This window comes from Sabethes cyaneus, chromosome 2 (genome assembly GCF_943734655.1).
Source record: "Sabethes cyaneus chromosome 2, idSabCyanKW18_F2, whole genome shotgun sequence".
NCBI lineage: Eukaryota > Metazoa > Arthropoda > Insecta > Diptera > Culicidae > Sabethes > Sabethes cyaneus.
In genome coordinates, this window is record NC_071354.1 from 180176120 (window position 1) to 180194663 (window position 18544).

At 37.2% G+C, this 18544-nt stretch overlaps 1 protein-coding gene across 6 annotated transcripts in view; it reads left to right on the forward strand.

Moving 5' to 3' along the window:
• The window catches only part of LOC128738885 (collagen alpha-1(XVIII) chain), a 591219-nt gene that overhangs the window by 527883 nt on the left and 44792 nt on the right, over nt 1-18544 (forward strand). For 5 of the 6 annotated variants that reach the window (XM_053834344.1, XM_053834348.1, XM_053834347.1 and 2 more), the window contains exons 16-19: nt 6642-6873; nt 7168-7245; nt 15252-15394; nt 16797-16889. In XM_053834344.1, coding sequence (XP_053690319.1) covers nt 6642-6873; nt 7168-7245; nt 15252-15394; nt 16797-16889 — 546 coding nt within the window. The remainder of the gene's footprint in view (nt 1-6641; nt 6874-7167; nt 7246-15251; nt 15395-16796; nt 16890-18544) is intronic. The other variant, XM_053834349.1, reaches the window with a different exon arrangement.

Below are 18544 nucleotides of genomic sequence, written 5' to 3' on the forward strand. Positions count from 1 at the left end.
ATCCAATAAGTTAAAATATTGTTAAGAATAGGGGAAAATCAGCAACAATTGGTACTAATTAGGGAAGGGGAGGGTACCACGTCATTCTCCAGAAAATTTTACATAAGATCACTTATATTTAAGCTAGTTGCAATGAAATGTTAATAAAGCCATTTTCAAGTTTACTTAAAAATTTCAAATAATCTCAGGAGTGAAATATCGCATTAGTCGACATAGCAATCTATTTATATAAGAGGCTTATGTCTGTACCAAAAACCAGGTTTTTAACAGGACGCCATAAGACGCTTTTCGGTAACTAAAAACAGGTCCCTGACAGGACGTCATGCTTTCGTAGCAATGGGTTGTATTCTCAGTCTCCTCACTGATTGACTGCTGGACTGCTCGATTGCTCAACTAGTTGACTATACTGGTCGATTAGACGGCTCAATTTGATTGCTCGACTGGACTGCTTAACTGAACTGATCGACTGAACTGTTCGATTCGACTGCTCGACTCAACTACTTGATTGGACAGATAGACTTGACTGCTTGACTGAATAGTTCGATTCAACTGCTCGAGTGGACCACTCGACTTAACTATTCGATTCGACTCCTGGTCACATTTGCTTGACTTACTACTTGACCCGACTGCTCAACTTAACTGCACGATTGAACTCCTTGACTGGGCTGTTCAATTCAACTGCTTGACTGGACAGCATGATTCTGTTCGACTCAACTGTTCGATTCGACGTTCGACTCAACTGCTTGATTCCACTACTCGACTGGACTACTCGACTCAACTGCTCGACTCGACTCCTCGAATGAACTGCTTGACTCAACTACTCGATTGAACTATTCTAATCAGTTGCTACTCAACTGCACAACCCGATTGCTCGATTCAACTGCTCGACTAGATTACACCATTTGATTGCTCGACTCAACTGCTTGACTTAACTGTTTGATTCGACAGCTCGACTTAACTGCTCGATTCAACTGCTCGATTTGACTACTCGACTGAACTGCTCGACTCAACTGTTCGACTCAACTGCTCGACTGAACCGCTTGACCCAACTGCTCGACTAGACTACTCGATTCAACTGCTCCACTAGACTACTCGATTCAACTGCTCGACTGGACTGCTCGACTGGATTGCTCGATTAAACTGCTCGACTGGACTACTCGACTCGACTACTCGACTCAGTTGCTCAACTGGACTACTCGACTCAACTGCTTGAATAAACTTTTCGACTCAACTGCTCGACTCAACTGCTCGACTCGACTGCTTGACTCAACTCTTCGACTTAACCGCTTGACCCGACTGTTTGACTGAACCATTCGATTCGACTGCTCGGCTAGACTACTCGATTCAACTACTCGACTGGACTACTCGAATTAACTGCTCGATTAAACTGCTCGTCTGGGCTGCTCGATTTAACTGTTCGACTTGACTGCTCAACTCGACCACTCGATTCAACTGCTCGACTCAACTGCTCGATCGGACTGCTCGACTGAACAGCTTAATTTGACTGCTCGACTAGACTGCTCGATTTGACTGCTCGACTTGACTGTTCGACTCGACTGTTCGACTCGACTGCTCGACCCAACTGTTGCTCGGCTCGTTTGTTCAACTCGATTGCTTGTCGCGATATTATATGGTCGGTGTTAAATCAAACCGGACCAAGTCGCAAAATTTTAAAATATGACTTAATGATAGCAAACGATCAAGAATTTTCTTAGCAACATTTCACTCTAATGAGACCACATAAATGTTACAAACAGCCAGAAGTCGCTAAAAAGAGGGGGAGATACAAATAAGTAAAAGTGGCTGTGATCATCTTGCATTTAGACCGCTATAAGTTGTATGAGTGATCCAAATCTAAAAGAGAATGTATAAACTTAACCTCATGTTTGTTGACTTGACCTTTATAATGAGGTTAGGCATTAAAAATGGTAGTCTTTCCAATAAACGGAGGGAATAGTAGACAATGTAATGAAACCAAATGTGTTTCATAGTATCATACAGTGAAATAAGACGTGAAGGGGAAATAGCGGAAAATTAGATGAAGCAAAGACATTGAAGCAACACTTACTAGGTTTGTAAATCATCTCGTTTTACCAAGCTAAGGGATCCGCGCGTAACAGCAGTTTAAAGTACCACCATCGCTGGCGGAATTGCGTTATTTTTAGAAACAAATTGTGTTTCGTTCACGCCAACTACCGAATGAGAAGTTTAATTAGTTTTCTACCCGCGACGGGGATTTCCGCCATTCGCGCCTCCCCTTTCATCAGAGGTCACCATCCTTTTGTCTTTCAGCCAGTTGTACATCCGTTTTCGATAAGCTTGAAAATCTCAGGCGAGCGAATGTGAGAAGCATAGCATCCAAACCTTACTCCACTGACGCAAGCCTACGACAAACAACTGCTGGTACTTTCTGCATACATTCTGCTACCACTCGCGAGTGTACAGCCTCATAGCAACTTTCTGCACAGCCAACCTGCGTGGCCAAAGCTTACGAGCTGTCAACAGGTCATGAGCACGAGCGGCACACTCGGATGTATGATGATGATTTCGGATGATTTCACTTTACTTCTTTTCTTCTTCATTTTACACCCTCGCTTACACACGCGAGTAAGAGTGCAGGCGATGATAAGTAGCAACTGCTGGGTTACAAAAACGAGCGTGAGCAACAACCGTGGCTGATAACTAAATACACACTGGCAAAAATTTGTCAGTCAGAAAAGGAATCCGAAAGAAGTGCTCATGCAAGTGTGTTCGTTAGAAGAAAATTGAGAGAGAAAATTGGACCACACGACTACGGGATTCACAACACTACGTTTCATTTTGCAAATTTTCATAATATAAAAAACAAAGCTTGTTTTCTCATTTAGACATATCTACCCCTCCCCCTGATTAGATCTGCTCGGTCAGCGCCCCTTTTGTCTACAGTAAATTGTACGTCTCTCCGAAGAAACAAAACTTTCCATATAGTGTTCTATTCCCGTAGTTATGACCCTCCCATCTTTTCACAGGCTCTTCCTCTTATCTCCCAGCTACTTGTACAATTTCTAACGGTCGAAATGCAAGATATTATTATTATTATTATTATTCAATATTTGATAGGCTTGAGAGGCATGCGGCTGCGCCTCTTAAATGCAAGATAATCGCAGCCACTTTTACTAATTTGAACCTCCCCCTACCCCCCCTGTTTAGCGTCTACCCGCCTTTTGTCAACCCACTGTGCTGATTCACTTGTATCAAGAAGCATGCCAACGCCAAGTTTGCTGAAGAACAGTCAAAGCGTTCCGGAGATATGACGCAACTCGCTACTTTTTATATACTTAAATATGTTAAACCCCCACATATTCAAAGTTGATTTATTTGAGATAGACAAAAATTCCCTCTCCAATTTTTTTGATATTATGCACAGAAAATCACGTTCTTTCAAAAGCAATCAACCAATTTTAGATACTAACATTTGAAAACGGCCTATTTTTAACACAAAATTTAATATAAGTGTAGAAGTAAAGTAGATAGCCAGTTTCTTTTTTCATCAAAAGTTGCGTCTTATTGAGCCTCAAAAGTCATCTGAAGAGCTGTTTTGCGAGAAATGCAAAATAAAGAAGTTATGGAGAAAAATCGCAAAATAGCAGAGTCACCCTAACTTGATTCAGGAAAATCGCCCTAATATGGAAACGGTTTGAGATAGAGGGATTCCGTCTTCTTCAATATTACTCAAAATACTTCAATCTATAAATTTACTGAAGTGAATATTGCTCTATCTTGTTTCGTTTTGAAGATAATTTCTGGGTCTTGGTTAATTTAAGGGTCATCCTGAAATAGCTTATGCCACAAAGAGCGGCATCCCAAATCAAGATTTTGCTGCTAACACGTAAATAGCCTAAAATCAACGACTAGGGTAAGCGTACCCTTAGTGGAGGTAGTACCAATAGTGGTGGTACTGGAATAAAATACGCCCTTTATGAGATAAAATGAATTTATCATTCTACATAACGTAAATATAATCTATACATGGGTTTTACAGGTTTACTTGGTATAACCGTCACTTCTTTTAGCGGTAAAATGAAATTTGTAGAAATTTTTCGCCGGTTTTGTTAAGATTTTTTGATTAAAATTTCATTTTGCATAGCTGCTAAAATAGGTTTTGAATTTTATCTTTTCTGATATTATTTATTTATAAATTTAAGAAATTTAAATCTGTCGAGCATATAAAGTGTCTACGTAATCTCATGCAAATAAGCAGAGCTGGTTTGTATAAATGTTTATTGCAGTAATTGCATGTTTAATGTATTGCCTCCATTATGGGCTCACGATGCCTCCACTCTAGGGACCGAGGTATGAACCATACCACAACTACAGGCAAACCAATGATGGTAGAAAAAATCTTTCTCTTTAACAAAATTCGAATTTCTAATGACTCCAATGACGGTTGGTTTAGTAAGATTAAGAATGTTTCAATCATATCGTGCGCGCGTGCATGTATATTTGTTCTGATATCACGGTATTTTGACCAAAAATTTGGAATTTTACTACTAAATGCGCCACTACTGGTACGCTTACCCTACTGAGTAAACAATTTATTCCGCCTAATTTGGTTTTCTGGACCACAGTGCAGTGCCTTTATAAAACAGGCATAAAATTATTGAATTTGTGTTATTACCAGCTGTTGCTGTAGATTCCTGTAAGATTTGCTTTGCAATTGAATGGACTTCAGGGGTTTCACAACTAACTCTTTTCCAGTTGGAAATTTGTTATATTAGCGATCTCGTACGCCGATTATTTTATCAATTACAAATCGAAGAAATTCAATACATATAATATGGTGAATAGAATTCACCACTGCAGTTTCTAATATGAATTCATGAATTCTTGTTCACCACAAAAGTTTCATAAATGAAACATATAGCTATCAAGCTATAGCTTCCAAGCATCGTTTTCAAGCATCACGTTATCATAAATTGAAAACTAATGAAAAATCGAAAATTCCTCTCTTTAAGAGCACAAAATGTATAAACTTTTTTTTCCAGCAGCTGGTGTTGAAAACATACTGCAAATTCTTGAGCGTTTTCCTGTTTAAATCGTTCCTGGAATATTTCCCGTGTGGCTTAACTCTTTATAGTTCGAATTTTATCGTCACAATTTTTTGTTTGTTGGTAAAATTTCGATGGAATAAACATACCAAACAATTAAATAGCGCCTGTATATTAACGCATTAAAAACGGTGGAACTTATTTTTGCTATTTCCACCGCACCTCAAAGAGTTAACAGAGAAAAAGCGCTTTAAATTCCATGCAATCACGGTTTCTGCTTTTCTCCCCGAGGAAAGGAACCGTCCCTCACCGAACATCAAACATATGTTATTCAAATGCGGAAAAACATCACTGCACTGGCGCTGCTGTGCTCTGCTGTGCTGTGCTGTTCTCTGCTGTGGCCCAGGAAATCCGAACGCAAAGCACATAAAAATACCAACCGAATGCCAACCGGTCAGGTCAAATCGAAGTACGTTTCCATTCAATGCCCGATGGATCAGTACTGTGAGCCGTTTTTTCCGGACTTCGAAAGGTTCGATTGTCAAAGTGGAACCAACCAAATGCATATTCTGTCCTGTGGCTAGCTGATTAAAAGGTGACCTTTTTCTTTTAAGGGTCTTCCCTGCTACTGCCACTTTTGATTGTTCCCCCCTTCCCAAAAACCGCAAGGTCACCAGATCATCACAGTAACGAAGAACATAAAAGTAATAGAAGCTAGCTTCAGCTGGGTAAATGTCAGTGTTCGGAAGGGATGGCATTTTGTCTGGGAACAGTGATGCTGGTGGATTCCCAAGAATCAGTAATTGTGCTGACATCATTTTGCGGTCGAGGGTTACCCGTGAACAATGCCAGTAAAAAGAGAAAGACAACATCATAAAAACAAGCTCTCAAACCGTAGCTGAGATTCCGCACATTCCGAATTTCAACGTTCGGGGAGTCCAAAAACAGCAATGCTGGGTTGTAGCCGTCAAAAGACGAAGATAACGACGACGACGATGACGACGACCAGTGGGCAGTGTAGCCGGTTACGGGGTCATTTTTCGGTTCGTCCTCATTCACGCTGGGGCAAACAAGGCACCAGATTCCATGTGCCATTACGGGAAAAGCGTTTACACTGTTAGAGCATTTGCTCTGTGAATTCATTGATGCTCGCTGGAATGTTTTCGGTTTTGCAGCTTCCAGCAGCTGTATAAATGCTGAAATTGCATTTTTATATTATGCAGAAAAAATCGTGATTGGTTGTAATAAGCTTGTTATGAATCGTGCTAGTCATGTTACGTTTTAGAGCAAATTTAATATTCTTATATCACATAAATTGCATTATTGTTTTATAAGAACAGTTTAAAAGTTATAATCCGAAATCAACAAACAATAAATTCTGCTTTAATAAATGTAGGTTCTTCAGTTTCTGACCAATTCGGCTATTGTACAAAAATCAAAAATAATTTATAGTTTTTGGAAATGTACTTACGTTCAAAACGTGTTTAACAATATAAAAAAAATTTCACCCGGATAATCGAGACCGACCTGTAATACGTCATTGAACAATGATGCATAAACGATTTTAAAAATAGGTACACCATTTTTATTCAACAATTTCATAATCTTTTACAGTCCAAGGGCGAAAAAGGAGACCGAGGAATGGACGGACGCGATGGACTGCCAGGACCTCCTGGACTGCCGGCCGCATCCGGTGAAGGAGTCCAGTACATACCGATGCCAGGGCCACCGGGACCCCCAGGACCGCCCGGTCCTCCCGGTCTTTCCATCGTCGGTCAGAAGGGTGAACCGGGAATGGACTCGCGCAGTCCGTTTTTCGGTGACCCGAACTTTGTTGGACGAACAGGTACGATGCAACTAGTAGTAGAATACCAACTCGCAAGTTACAAGGAATGAGCATTTGTGTTCTAACATCTCTCGAAAATGTTGCCTGATTTCAATCTTTGTTGCAACGTTGTTATACACCGTTACGTATCAGTGCTGTTACTCTAACCCACACGATCTAAATTTGAATGATGTCCTGTACCTTTCGATTCCTTCCGCCCACCGCCCCCCCCCCCCCCTTTTTCCTAACTGCACTAATGTATCTACTCTCCCGTTTCCTGCATCACCGAATCGATTTGCATCCTGAACGGCTCAGGAGGTCGCTCAAGCTTAGACGAACTAAAAGCACTTAGAGAACTAAAGCACCACAAGGATATACAAGATAGTACCCCTGGTAAATTATGAATGTTACTTTATTTCCGTGTTGCTGTAGCAGTTGTTTTCTTGTAATCAGTTTGTTAGTCTTTTCTGCCTTTGACCCCTTGCTTCTTAAACCTAACGGTGTTGGATTTGGAATTATTATTTTTACTGTAGAATCTTACTGTAAAAATTGTTATCTGTTCTCTGCGTAGAGGTTTTTTAATTGCCGCAAATATCGTTAAAATCTATTAAAAAACATGTTTTATTTCCAAATTTACCAAGCCTTTTATCTATTATTTAACTAATCTTAAACTATACTAGACACGCGTATTGTTTTGAATTTACTAAATCAACTTTTTTGGAAATTGTCTGACCCCTTGGTGAACAAGGGAACCACTGTTTCGAGGTATCAAAACTCATATTTTAACCATTTTCAACCAATCAAACACAATACGGACGTCTATGCAATGCTATGCTATTTTCAACCAATCAAACACAATAATTTAAACATTTCCGGAGCGATTCGCGATTGGGGCGCAACTAGCAAATAGTAAACAAATCGTTTTATTACACCGTCAACCTTAAAAAAAACTGATAATATCCCTGGCAAGAATCCTTTCTGCACAATTTGCAGTTTAGCCCCTTTCATTGTTATGAAGTAACAGGATTATTTGCACATCGTTTTGTAAACAGGCGATAGTAAACAGGTTGATAGTAAAGAGCGAAACTGCGTTGTTTTCAAAACACAACAGGCGAAACTAAATAAGAAATCAAAACAAGGCGAATCAGGGCTGGGCGAATCTCATTGTCAAAATGCTTTGAGGCTTATTCCAAGGAGTTCAACTATAAAACTTAGATCTTGAGCTTGAATGCACAAATTTTATGCAGTATTGTTGTGAAATTATAAGATTAACTTATTCTACACCAATTTATGTCTTATGACTTGATTTTTGTAACTTTTATTTAAATTATGACTTGAAAATGTACTTACAAATTATCACAGTGATATTCCTAATTGTTTACACTTTGCTAGTTGCGCCCTTATAGCGAATCACTCCGGATTTAAAGATCTCGTGTCAGTAGTGGTCCCGTTTCACAGTGGTCTAAAAGGGCAAAACGTGGAACTTTCTTTCTAGCGCCGTTTGCTTTGATAATCAAAGTTTGATTTACCTTTAGAACTTTTGTACGTATGAATGCCCCCCATAAACTAAAAATGGCAAAAGTCAGTAATGGCTATCAGCATCTTTGGTTCAAGCAGCACGTTCTTCAAATCCCGTGGAAGATTTGTGCCTAGTAATGGCTAACTATGATAAAAATCAAAAACTAATTTTTTTATGTTAGGGGATAGACTTCTTTTCTTCAGCAAAATCATAGAATATGTTAAAGCTAGCATTTTTTGCTGAAGAAATGGCATTTCAATCTATATCAGATACAGTGAGCATATTCTTTGAAAGTTCCTAAAAAATTCGATTTTCAGTTTTAACTTTTGTTAGTTGCATTTTACAAGAACGCATTGTTTCAGGCAACCATTGGGACACTCAAAATATATGTTTTGCAGAAGGCCGCAATCGGCCTTGTAAAGTAATCGGATAGTTAAGGTTTATCTTTCCTTAACTCCGCGAACCTATAGAGTCGAAGCTTTATTTTTCCTAAACTTCACGTGCCTGTAGGATAGAAGTGGCAAGTGGGGCAAGAGGAGGTATGAAAGCCTTGAACCTTAGGTAAAGTAGTACAAACTTTTTTATAATTCTATAGTGATTTTATAGCTTTCATAAATCCTAAGAACAAAGTAAACCTTGAGAACGAAAGAAAAATAATTGATTCACAGAAAGCATGATAAAAATTGAAATGATTTAAGAAAACTATTAGAATATATGTTTGTCGAACTTTGATTCGGGTGGATGAGGACAGGCGGCACACATATAAGTTTGTCATATGAGTGACATGTATTGTGAGACAGTCAGTGACATGCATTCAGCTTAAGGCAGACGCAAAACTCTTAAGAATGCCCTTCTATCAATATACGCGAATGGGGACGAGCGGCACCTGTACAACACCTAGGGTAACCAACGTATTTTGGAACCCATCAGCAGCTGTACATAATTACAGCAAAATCAAACGGAAGTGTCCAAATTATGTACAGCTGCTGATGGGGTCCAAAATACGTTGGTTACCCTATACCTAAGATTCAAAGTAAAGCACTGATTTCATAATACCACTTGCCCCACTTGCAACTTCTACCCTACAGGCACGTGAAGTTTAGAAAAAATAAAGCTTGAAGATGCGATAGCTTTGTAAGAAAACGCCCTAGAGCTTTACGGTCTTCTGCAAAAATGTGTGTTTTGAGTGATTCGATAACAAAAGTTAAGAATAAAAAACTAATTTTTAGAGGACTTCCAAAGATAATGTTCTATAACTCTGCACCTGATAGCGATATTAATGTTATTTCTTCAGCAAAGTTGTTTGTTTGTATATTTCCAACAACTTTGTCAAATAAACTTTGTCACAACTCAAACCTCTCAAAACTCAACTCGCTACCTTTGATAGTATCAGATTATGAGAGCATTCATATAAACAAATGTTAACAAAACAAAGCAAAGATGTTAGAAAAAGCGCCAAAAAAACGATAAAACATTCAAAAAAGACAACGAAAATATGACTGATAACAGATGACAGAAAGACGAAGAAGTAACGATGGAAAGCCAGTAAAAAGACAACATTTTTGTCAATTCGACAACAAATACGATGACGAAAAAATGACAAAAAAAGACAACAGCTAAACGATCATTAAAAGATGACAAAAAAAACAAAAGCAAGTCGCCAAGATGACAAAAACGGCAAAAAGCCGCCAACAAAAGTAACAGAAAAGCCTAAAACACATAACAAAAAATCAACAAGCCGACGGCGAAAATACAATAAAAAGACAGCAAAGAGGCCATGCAAAGTTGTCAAAAATCCGACAGAAGACGACGAATACGAACAAAAGACTACATAAAGGTGACAAAAAGACGACAAAAGGCGCTGAAAAGACAACAAAAAATCGACAAAAGGACAGCAAATAGAGGACAGAAAGACGACAAATGACGAAGACAGCGAAAAAAGGACGGAAAGATGACCAAAAAGTGATGATAAGTAGGCAAACACACAAAGAAAACAACGACAAAAGTGTGCTGAAAAGACGCCGATAAAACGTGACGATAATAAAAAATATGCAAAGACTATAAATGGATGCAAAAAGGCGATAAAGAGTCGATAATAAGACGGTTAAACGACGCAAAAAATGCCAAAAAAGACTACAAATGTCGACTAAAAAATGCCATCAAACCAAAAGCGCCACAAAAGTCAATTAAAAATGTTAACAAATCGCTGAATTAAAAAGAACGAAAAACGAATCACAGATGTTCAAAAGACTACAAGACAACGAAAAAAATGTAACGGAAACTGGCGACAGAGTACACAAAATATTACAAAAAAGACGACCTGACAAATAACCAAAAACTACAAGATGATTGAATGGTGAAATTATAGATTTTTCTCCAGCTAGCATTTTTATACGCATATAAAAGTATAAAAGCTGCATTACGCACAGATAATAACGCATGCTATTTGATGCTATTAGTCGTATTTGACGCGCAAAATCGGCATATCCGTACTATTTTGGAGGCGATATACGTAATGAGGAATATTTATACACATTTCATCTATATAAGTATGTATATACAATAAAATCCAATTAAGCGCAACTCACTCCATACTGCTACCCAGATAATACCTGATCGTAATAGAAAGTCCTCATTAAGTCGTATGCATGTTAGTTTTACATTGAAATTGCATAATGATTAGAGTATGTCAAAGCGAAGTGTACAATAAATTGTTTTGTAGTCGTGCGTGTCGTCATATACAACTTATGGCTGTGAATTATATAGCAGAATAGTTGATTGTAAGATTTAGTTATATATGGATTGCATATTGAGGAGTATTAAGTTGCGTGTTCCAAAAACTGTTGTATAGAGACAACAAGACAGAATTACAAATGATTGTCAAAATTTTTGCACGTATATTGCCTCCACTTTGGTACTTATAAGTTCTTATGTGGTGTGAAATATAACTTTTTCGTGCGAATATGATTTCGTATCTCTCAGTTGTAACCTAGATATACAAACCAAATTGTTTGCTGAGTATACAATTCTGTGCTGAAAATCGCATGTGTGTCAGTTATTATTGTTATATACGATTGAAAATAAACTTGAGGGCACTTTTTTAAGCATCAGTTACGATTCCGAATTTGTTAAGAGATATTTACGATAATTTTCATACTTTTATGTACGATTTGGTACTAGCTGGGTCTTCAACAAAGTCTGGCAACGCTGGTTATACCATGAGGATATTTCACGTTAAACTGTATAGAAGAAACCGGGACACGTGTCGCAGCCTGGGTTAACCAGTGGACATGCAATTGGAATTATAATTAGACTTAAAGTTGACCCGAAGATTGGCCATAAGATTAGATTAGAATTTGGATTTGAATCTGAATTCGGACTTGAAATTTTATTTGAAATTGGACTTTTTCTTAGACTTGAATTCGGACAATTTGAAATTGCACTTGGTGTTGAATTTGAAATTAGCCTTGAAATTAATATTAAACTTGAAATCAAAGTTAAAACTGAATGCAAATTAGACTTAAAATTGGACTTACAAGTAAACTTGAAATTGGACTTACAATTAAACTTGAAATTGGCATGAAATTGACCATTCCATTTTAACTTCAAGCTTTGCATCAGATTAAACTGGAAATTGGATGAACAATTTGATTTGAAATTGTACTTGAATTTGAACTTGAAATCGGAGAAACTGAAATTGGATTTGAAATTGATTTTAGAATTGGAATGAATATCCGACTTAAAACTCAATTTGAATTTGAATTTGTAATTGAACTTGAAATTGGTCTTGAAAATGGACTTTAAATTAGATTTAAGTTGTACTTGAAATTGGATTTGAAATCAGACTTGAAATTTGGACTTGAAATTAGAGAAATTTGAAATTAGACTTGAAATTGAACTTGAAATAAAAACCAATATTTTATTTAAATAAAAATCAGACTTAAAGTTAACTTCAATTTGAAATTGGACATGAAATTAAATATAATCATGGATTTGAAAATGGAATAAAGATAATCAGATCTCAAATTGGATTTGAGGTTGAACTTGAAAATGAACTTAAGCAAATTGGACTTAATTTAGAAGTTTAGAGAAATTTAGAGTTCAAACTTTACATCCAATTAAACTGAAATTGGACGTAAAACTGGATATGAAATTGTACTAGAAATTGGACTTGCAATTGAACTTGTCTCGACAACGAAAAGACTAGACTTGAAATTGACTTTTGAAACAGACTTAATGTTTGATTTGAAATTGGACTTGACATGTAATCGGAAAAATTAAAAAGCTAGGAAGTGTCTGATGCGAAGAATGATTAATTGAATGATCTGGAAAATTTCGATATAGACAAAAATATATCGGGTTATATAATGACAGATAGAGCTGGCACCCACACTCTTTCGGTTGATACCCAAATGTTTTACTCACAAAACTACTAGCGCCTGTCATATTGAGTAGTCTAATACCAAATATTGTTTTATTCTCACAATTCTATCACTCCCTGTATACGCACCATACACTTCATATGCGACGATATTATTTTTATATGGCTACTCTTTACTTATACCGCCGAGTAGATAGACTGTTACCTACTCAGTCAGTGCGATAGAAACAAGCAATGCGTTGCTGGTTTCTCAGTCGCACGGTAAGTCTCGTGATTAAAATCACCATCGGGTGTGTTTTTTTCTTTTCTATTTAGGTATTATTTCTAATTCTCGTCGTAGTAAGGAAAGCCACTCTAATTTTCATCATTTCTTAGGTGGATTTAATGAATACTCCAAAAGTTCTTGTGCTGATTTGACTCAAATACACTCACCTTTCGATTCGTGCACTTTGAATTCACTACAAAGCTATTAGTGAAGCATTTTATTGAAATTACGCAACTGACTTTATTTCTTAAATTCGTCGTGCCATTTTAAAATCCGTCCATCAAAATTTTTCATGGTCCGAACTAAAAATAACAATAATGTTTACGAAGCCAGCGCGCATGTATTTGTGTAGAACGGCATGACAAATATTATTCTGCAAAATTTCTGCTGGTCATGCAAGTTTTCCCGGATGCGGAATAACGACAATGCGTTGCGTGAGTTATTATAATTTTATGAATGATGGAAGTTGAAACGATTAGTCGACTTTTTCTTCTTCGTCCCACGAAAAAACGTAGGAAATTTGGCTGCTAGGAATTCTTTGACGTAAAAGGATTTAAATAGATCTCAGCTCACTTTGATTGATCGCGTATGATAGTCAACAAATTAAAATATCAGGGAATTACTAATTTTGCATTGTATGTCATAAAAAAACGCTGATATTTTTAATAATTTGAGTTGGATAGGACGGGAATAGGCAATTACGATGAAGCAGTAGCATGACGAACTATTTTGGAAAGAAAGAACTAGGTATTAGACCTTGCATGTACCTAATATAACGGGCGGCAGTAGTTTAGTGAATAAAACATTCGGGTACTACCCAAAAAAGCGTGGATGCAAGCCCTGCAAAACACTTTGCTTTGATGAATTGCAGCTTGTGAGCTAGAACAAAATACTAGAATATGGCAATACGGCCTCGCATAAAAAAATGATTTTGGTGTTGAACTTTAGTATTCTTCATAATAGCGACAAAAAAACTGTTTGGTCAGGGTGTTACCATTTTAATAGCTCTGTAAAACTAACAGATTTATTGCGGTTCGACAAGCATCCGCGATAAGATCAATTTTGATTGGTGCGCCATTTTGTATTGGTACGCCACACTTATGGTAAGTTTGTAAGAGACATGGTGCAACCAACAAGTTTTAACGTGTTAATATAAGCAACCACAATAAATTTGCTTTATTAACAGTTTTAGTATGGTTTTCTAGCTAACTGTAAGTGTGTTTGGACTCGTATCTTGGTATCTTGGTATTACGCAATATCAAAATAAAACAAGGGGTAATGATTAATATCGCAACAAAACCTTTATAAAATTCAAGTAAAACCAAGTGGCTTTAGAATTGTTACTTGGGATACGTCATATAATTATGGTTTAAATCAGACCTTAAACCGTACAAGAAATTAAAAATGAAATTGTTTGTGAATTGGAATTAAAACCAGATATGAACATTCATTTGAAATTGAACTTAAATTGTTGAAGTCAAATTTAATTAGACATGGAATAGGACTTGAAATTCAAGTTAATTTTGGACTGGAAATTGGACGTTAAAACTAACATAAATTAGGCCTAGCATTAGATGTGAACTGGGTCTTTAATTTATAATAATTCGGACTTGAAATTTTACCTTAGATTAAACTTGTCTTTATGAAATAGGACTTGACCTCCTTACATAGAATAAACGAATTTCTGGCCGAAAAAAAGTGAAACATACCTCTCCCGCATTTTTATTTCTCGAGAGCTTCGTAGAAAGCTTTTCGTAATAAAAACACATCCTTCCAAAGATCAGCGCACACCTTAATTTATGAAATCTTGATCGTGATGTTAGAGAACGCCATCAAATAAATCAAAAAGATAAAACTTATAGCGTCATAAACGAAAAACGCAAATAAAGTTCAGAGACACAAAGCGGTCGTTGTGTGTGGTTTTCCATCAATTTGAATGTTAGAACGAATGAATGAACAACTAACAGCTTGGGTGTACCTCCCAAATGTTCGTTTCAAGAAATATTCTGCTTAAAGTAGACTAAAATACTTAAAACTTTTGAATTAATACTTACTGGATATTTGTTTAGTTCATGTATTTTCCCCTGTAGTGAGTTTGGCTTTAATTATTTTCTTTGCTATACCTAAATAACAAAATATTTTCAACGTTGAGATTGAATTTTACATCTCAATATTTCCCTGATTACTTCTAAATATAATTTTCTCTTATCATTCCGTCACCACCGCTGCTGCAGGACCGCCAGGACCACCAGGGCCACCGGGTAGTCCGGGTCGCACGATTTACGATCACAGCGACGAAATACCAAATAGCAACGGGGCCAACGTACGGATTGTGCCGGGAGCAGTCACTTTCCAAAACACCGATGCCATGTCCAAGGTAAGCACACAGCACAATTCCTTTCCACTGAACTTGGTTCACTGTTGTATCGTCCTTTGCATTCGCTTTGCACGCTTGGAAGCACTTCAGACATTCCGACTGAGAGACAAAACTGAACGTGGAAAAATGCATGTGCCTAAATCACGTGGCAGAGGAATATGAATAATGTATTCCCGTAGCATTGCCATCAACGTCGTCATCATCATCATTATCATCATCATCATCAGACGAAAACATCTCTCGACATGTATTTCATTGCTCATAAGACAAATCTTCTATTTTTCCGCTTAAGTCCTGTAACGATTACAGAAGACCGGGAAAAGGTCAGGCAGTTGATCACAGCAGAGGAGATACATCGCACGAGAGCACAAAAGAGCAAAGCAAACATTCCTTCCTACCCACAAATAACACGGAGAATTATACTTCCATCATTACCCCGATGTGTTTCACGAATAGCTCTATGAGTATTTTTCCATCCCTTTCCAAACCGGAGCATTCTACGATGCTTCCTTAGTCCTTCTAGGGAAACATGGAGTGCAGTTAGTTACGAATCGACTCTTATTACTGCTCTGCTTGTACACAAAGTTTTCCCGAGTGCTATTATGAGTCCGGTGAATACAGTTTGTCATTTAGTAGGTACCTATACGAAAAACGCTACACATTTTTGCTTCTGCAAACATCAAAAATGGATGTGGCATACATTGTAGTACTAGGAAGATTGTTATTCAATTTCCTTATATTGTAACATACCAACATTAGGATTCAAGAATTTTGAGCAATGTTACCACCAGTTACGAATATGGAATGCACATAAACATAGTACCTATGAGACTACCATACAAATGTTCCCGGAAATCATAGTCTGTGCCGTCTATTCCACTGTTAGAGTCAAGGCCACATAAAAGATAATTTTCCATGCAGCGTGGCACATAATTCTTCCATGGGACTCTACTTTTACCTCATTTCGTTCTGAATTATACCCATTGTTAAGTGATTCTTTACTAGCGTGACGCCCCCGTACGTTATCCAAATAAATAAGGTCTTATCATCGATAATGAATGCATACTTTTTCCGGCTCCCGTCGGTGTCGTAATCGCTAGGCCATATCCACAACACTGCTTGCCAGCAATGAAACGGTAGCAGGATCAGCACTTCGGAAACCTACCATGTTATCTTGGTTTCCAACTTGTGCCGTACACCCGCACATACATATGCCGTGCCCACACGCACGGCTCTTGCCCGTCTAATATCCAGCACGCGGCAACTCAGAAACCCCGGAAACATTGCGCTGACGCTGACGTTGCTGATTCTCTGGCATGTGATTTTCACGGAGGATCCTAATGGTTCGTTTTTGTCTTCTACATGTATTTTTTTCTCTTCTTCTTCATTTCATTGCACACAGATGTCCGGTACGAGTCCCGTCGGAACGCTAGCCTACATAATTGACGAGGAAGCACTGCTGGTGCGGGTGAATAAAGGATGGCAGTACATTGCAGTAAGTATTACTTCTAACTCAAGCCCTTACCCTGTCGACCCGATGCCACTTGAGACCGCGCGCTGCCGCTCCGGTAGCGGTATACAACTTACAACTGCGAGCCATGATGCCGACAGTAGGCTGTACCCAACCGAGGGTGGAGAAGCCAGTTAGCTAAATGGTAGTCTTGAACTTGCGTCGAGCAGAAACGATTTGTTTCACTTTCAACTAGGCAAAAAGCTACGCAAATAGGTAGAGGGTGGGAAGCACAAGCCTGAGTGGGAAAGAGGACGGCGAGTGATTTTTAAAAAATTTGAGAACTACCTTCTATATTGCTGGGCTGATTTACAAAGACGTCAACATATAGTTGAAATATGTTCGTGTTACATAAGATGAGAAAAAAGCAATCTTTCCGGAATTCAGCTGCTAGCTGTCATTTTAATCTTTTTTTTTTAAATATACGCAGCAAGCAAACAGATTTACTTGTTTATCTTGCGGTTTTGTTGACTTTTTTCGATGAATGGTGAAATGTTTATTTCGCTGAACAAGTCAACATTTCTAAGAAGTGAATAAGTTACGGTCAAATAAAGCAAAACCATGGGTATAGACGTCCTTCAGAACTTGTCCCTTCTTTATCGACAGACAACGCAGCCGGTTATTAGAGTACAGGATTTTTTTTTTTATTTTCAAATTTTTGAAGCTGCAACAAAAATATTCATAGGAAAAACCTATTCGGTTTATCATCATTGTTCTGTTACATTTACATTGCAAAAACTGACTTGTTCGAAAAATCGAAAAAGTTTTACTAGACAGAAATTTGCAAAAAATAACCAAGCATTCATAAAATTTGTTAACTATTTAAACCATTCAAAAAATATCATAAAATAACTCTTAATTTCGTCGGTCAAACATTTAAGTCTATCTTTTTAAACAAAAATAAAAATCTTTTGTGTCGATCTTTAACATAACCAAAGACAGTATTTCTATCCAACAAACATTTTCTAAGATATTAAATTTCCAGAGCTTTCATGAAAGGAAATGGTTTATTTTGCATAATGTTACTCTTTATAACAAACAAAAGAACGAACAACAGACAATAGATGACGGACAACTCAAAGACAAAAGTCAAAAGTCTAAAACCAACAGGTAAACGTCAGTACTCCGAACTTAGAAGTGAACTGACATAAATCGAAAAACAAAAGACAAAAGACAAAAGACAAAAGACAAAAGACAAAAGACAAAAGACAAAAGACAAAAGACAAAAGACAAAAGACAAAAGACAAAAGACAAAAGACAAAAGACAAAAGACAAAAGACAAAAGACAAAAGACAAAAGACAAAAGACAAAAGACAAAAGACAAAAGACAAAAGACAAAAGACAAAAGACAAAAGACAAAAGACAAAAGACAAAAGACAAAAGACAAAAGACAAAAGACAAAAGACAAAAGACAAAAGACAAAAGACAAAAGACAAAAGACAAAAGACAAAAGACAAAAGACAAAAGACAAAAGACAAAAGACAAAAGACAAAAGACAAAAGACAAAAGACAAAAGACAAAAGACAAAAGACAAAAGACAAAAGACAAAAGACAAAAGACAAAAGACAAAAGACAAAAGACAAAAGACAAAAGACAAAAGACAAAAGACAAAAGACAAAAGACAAAAGACAAAAGACAAA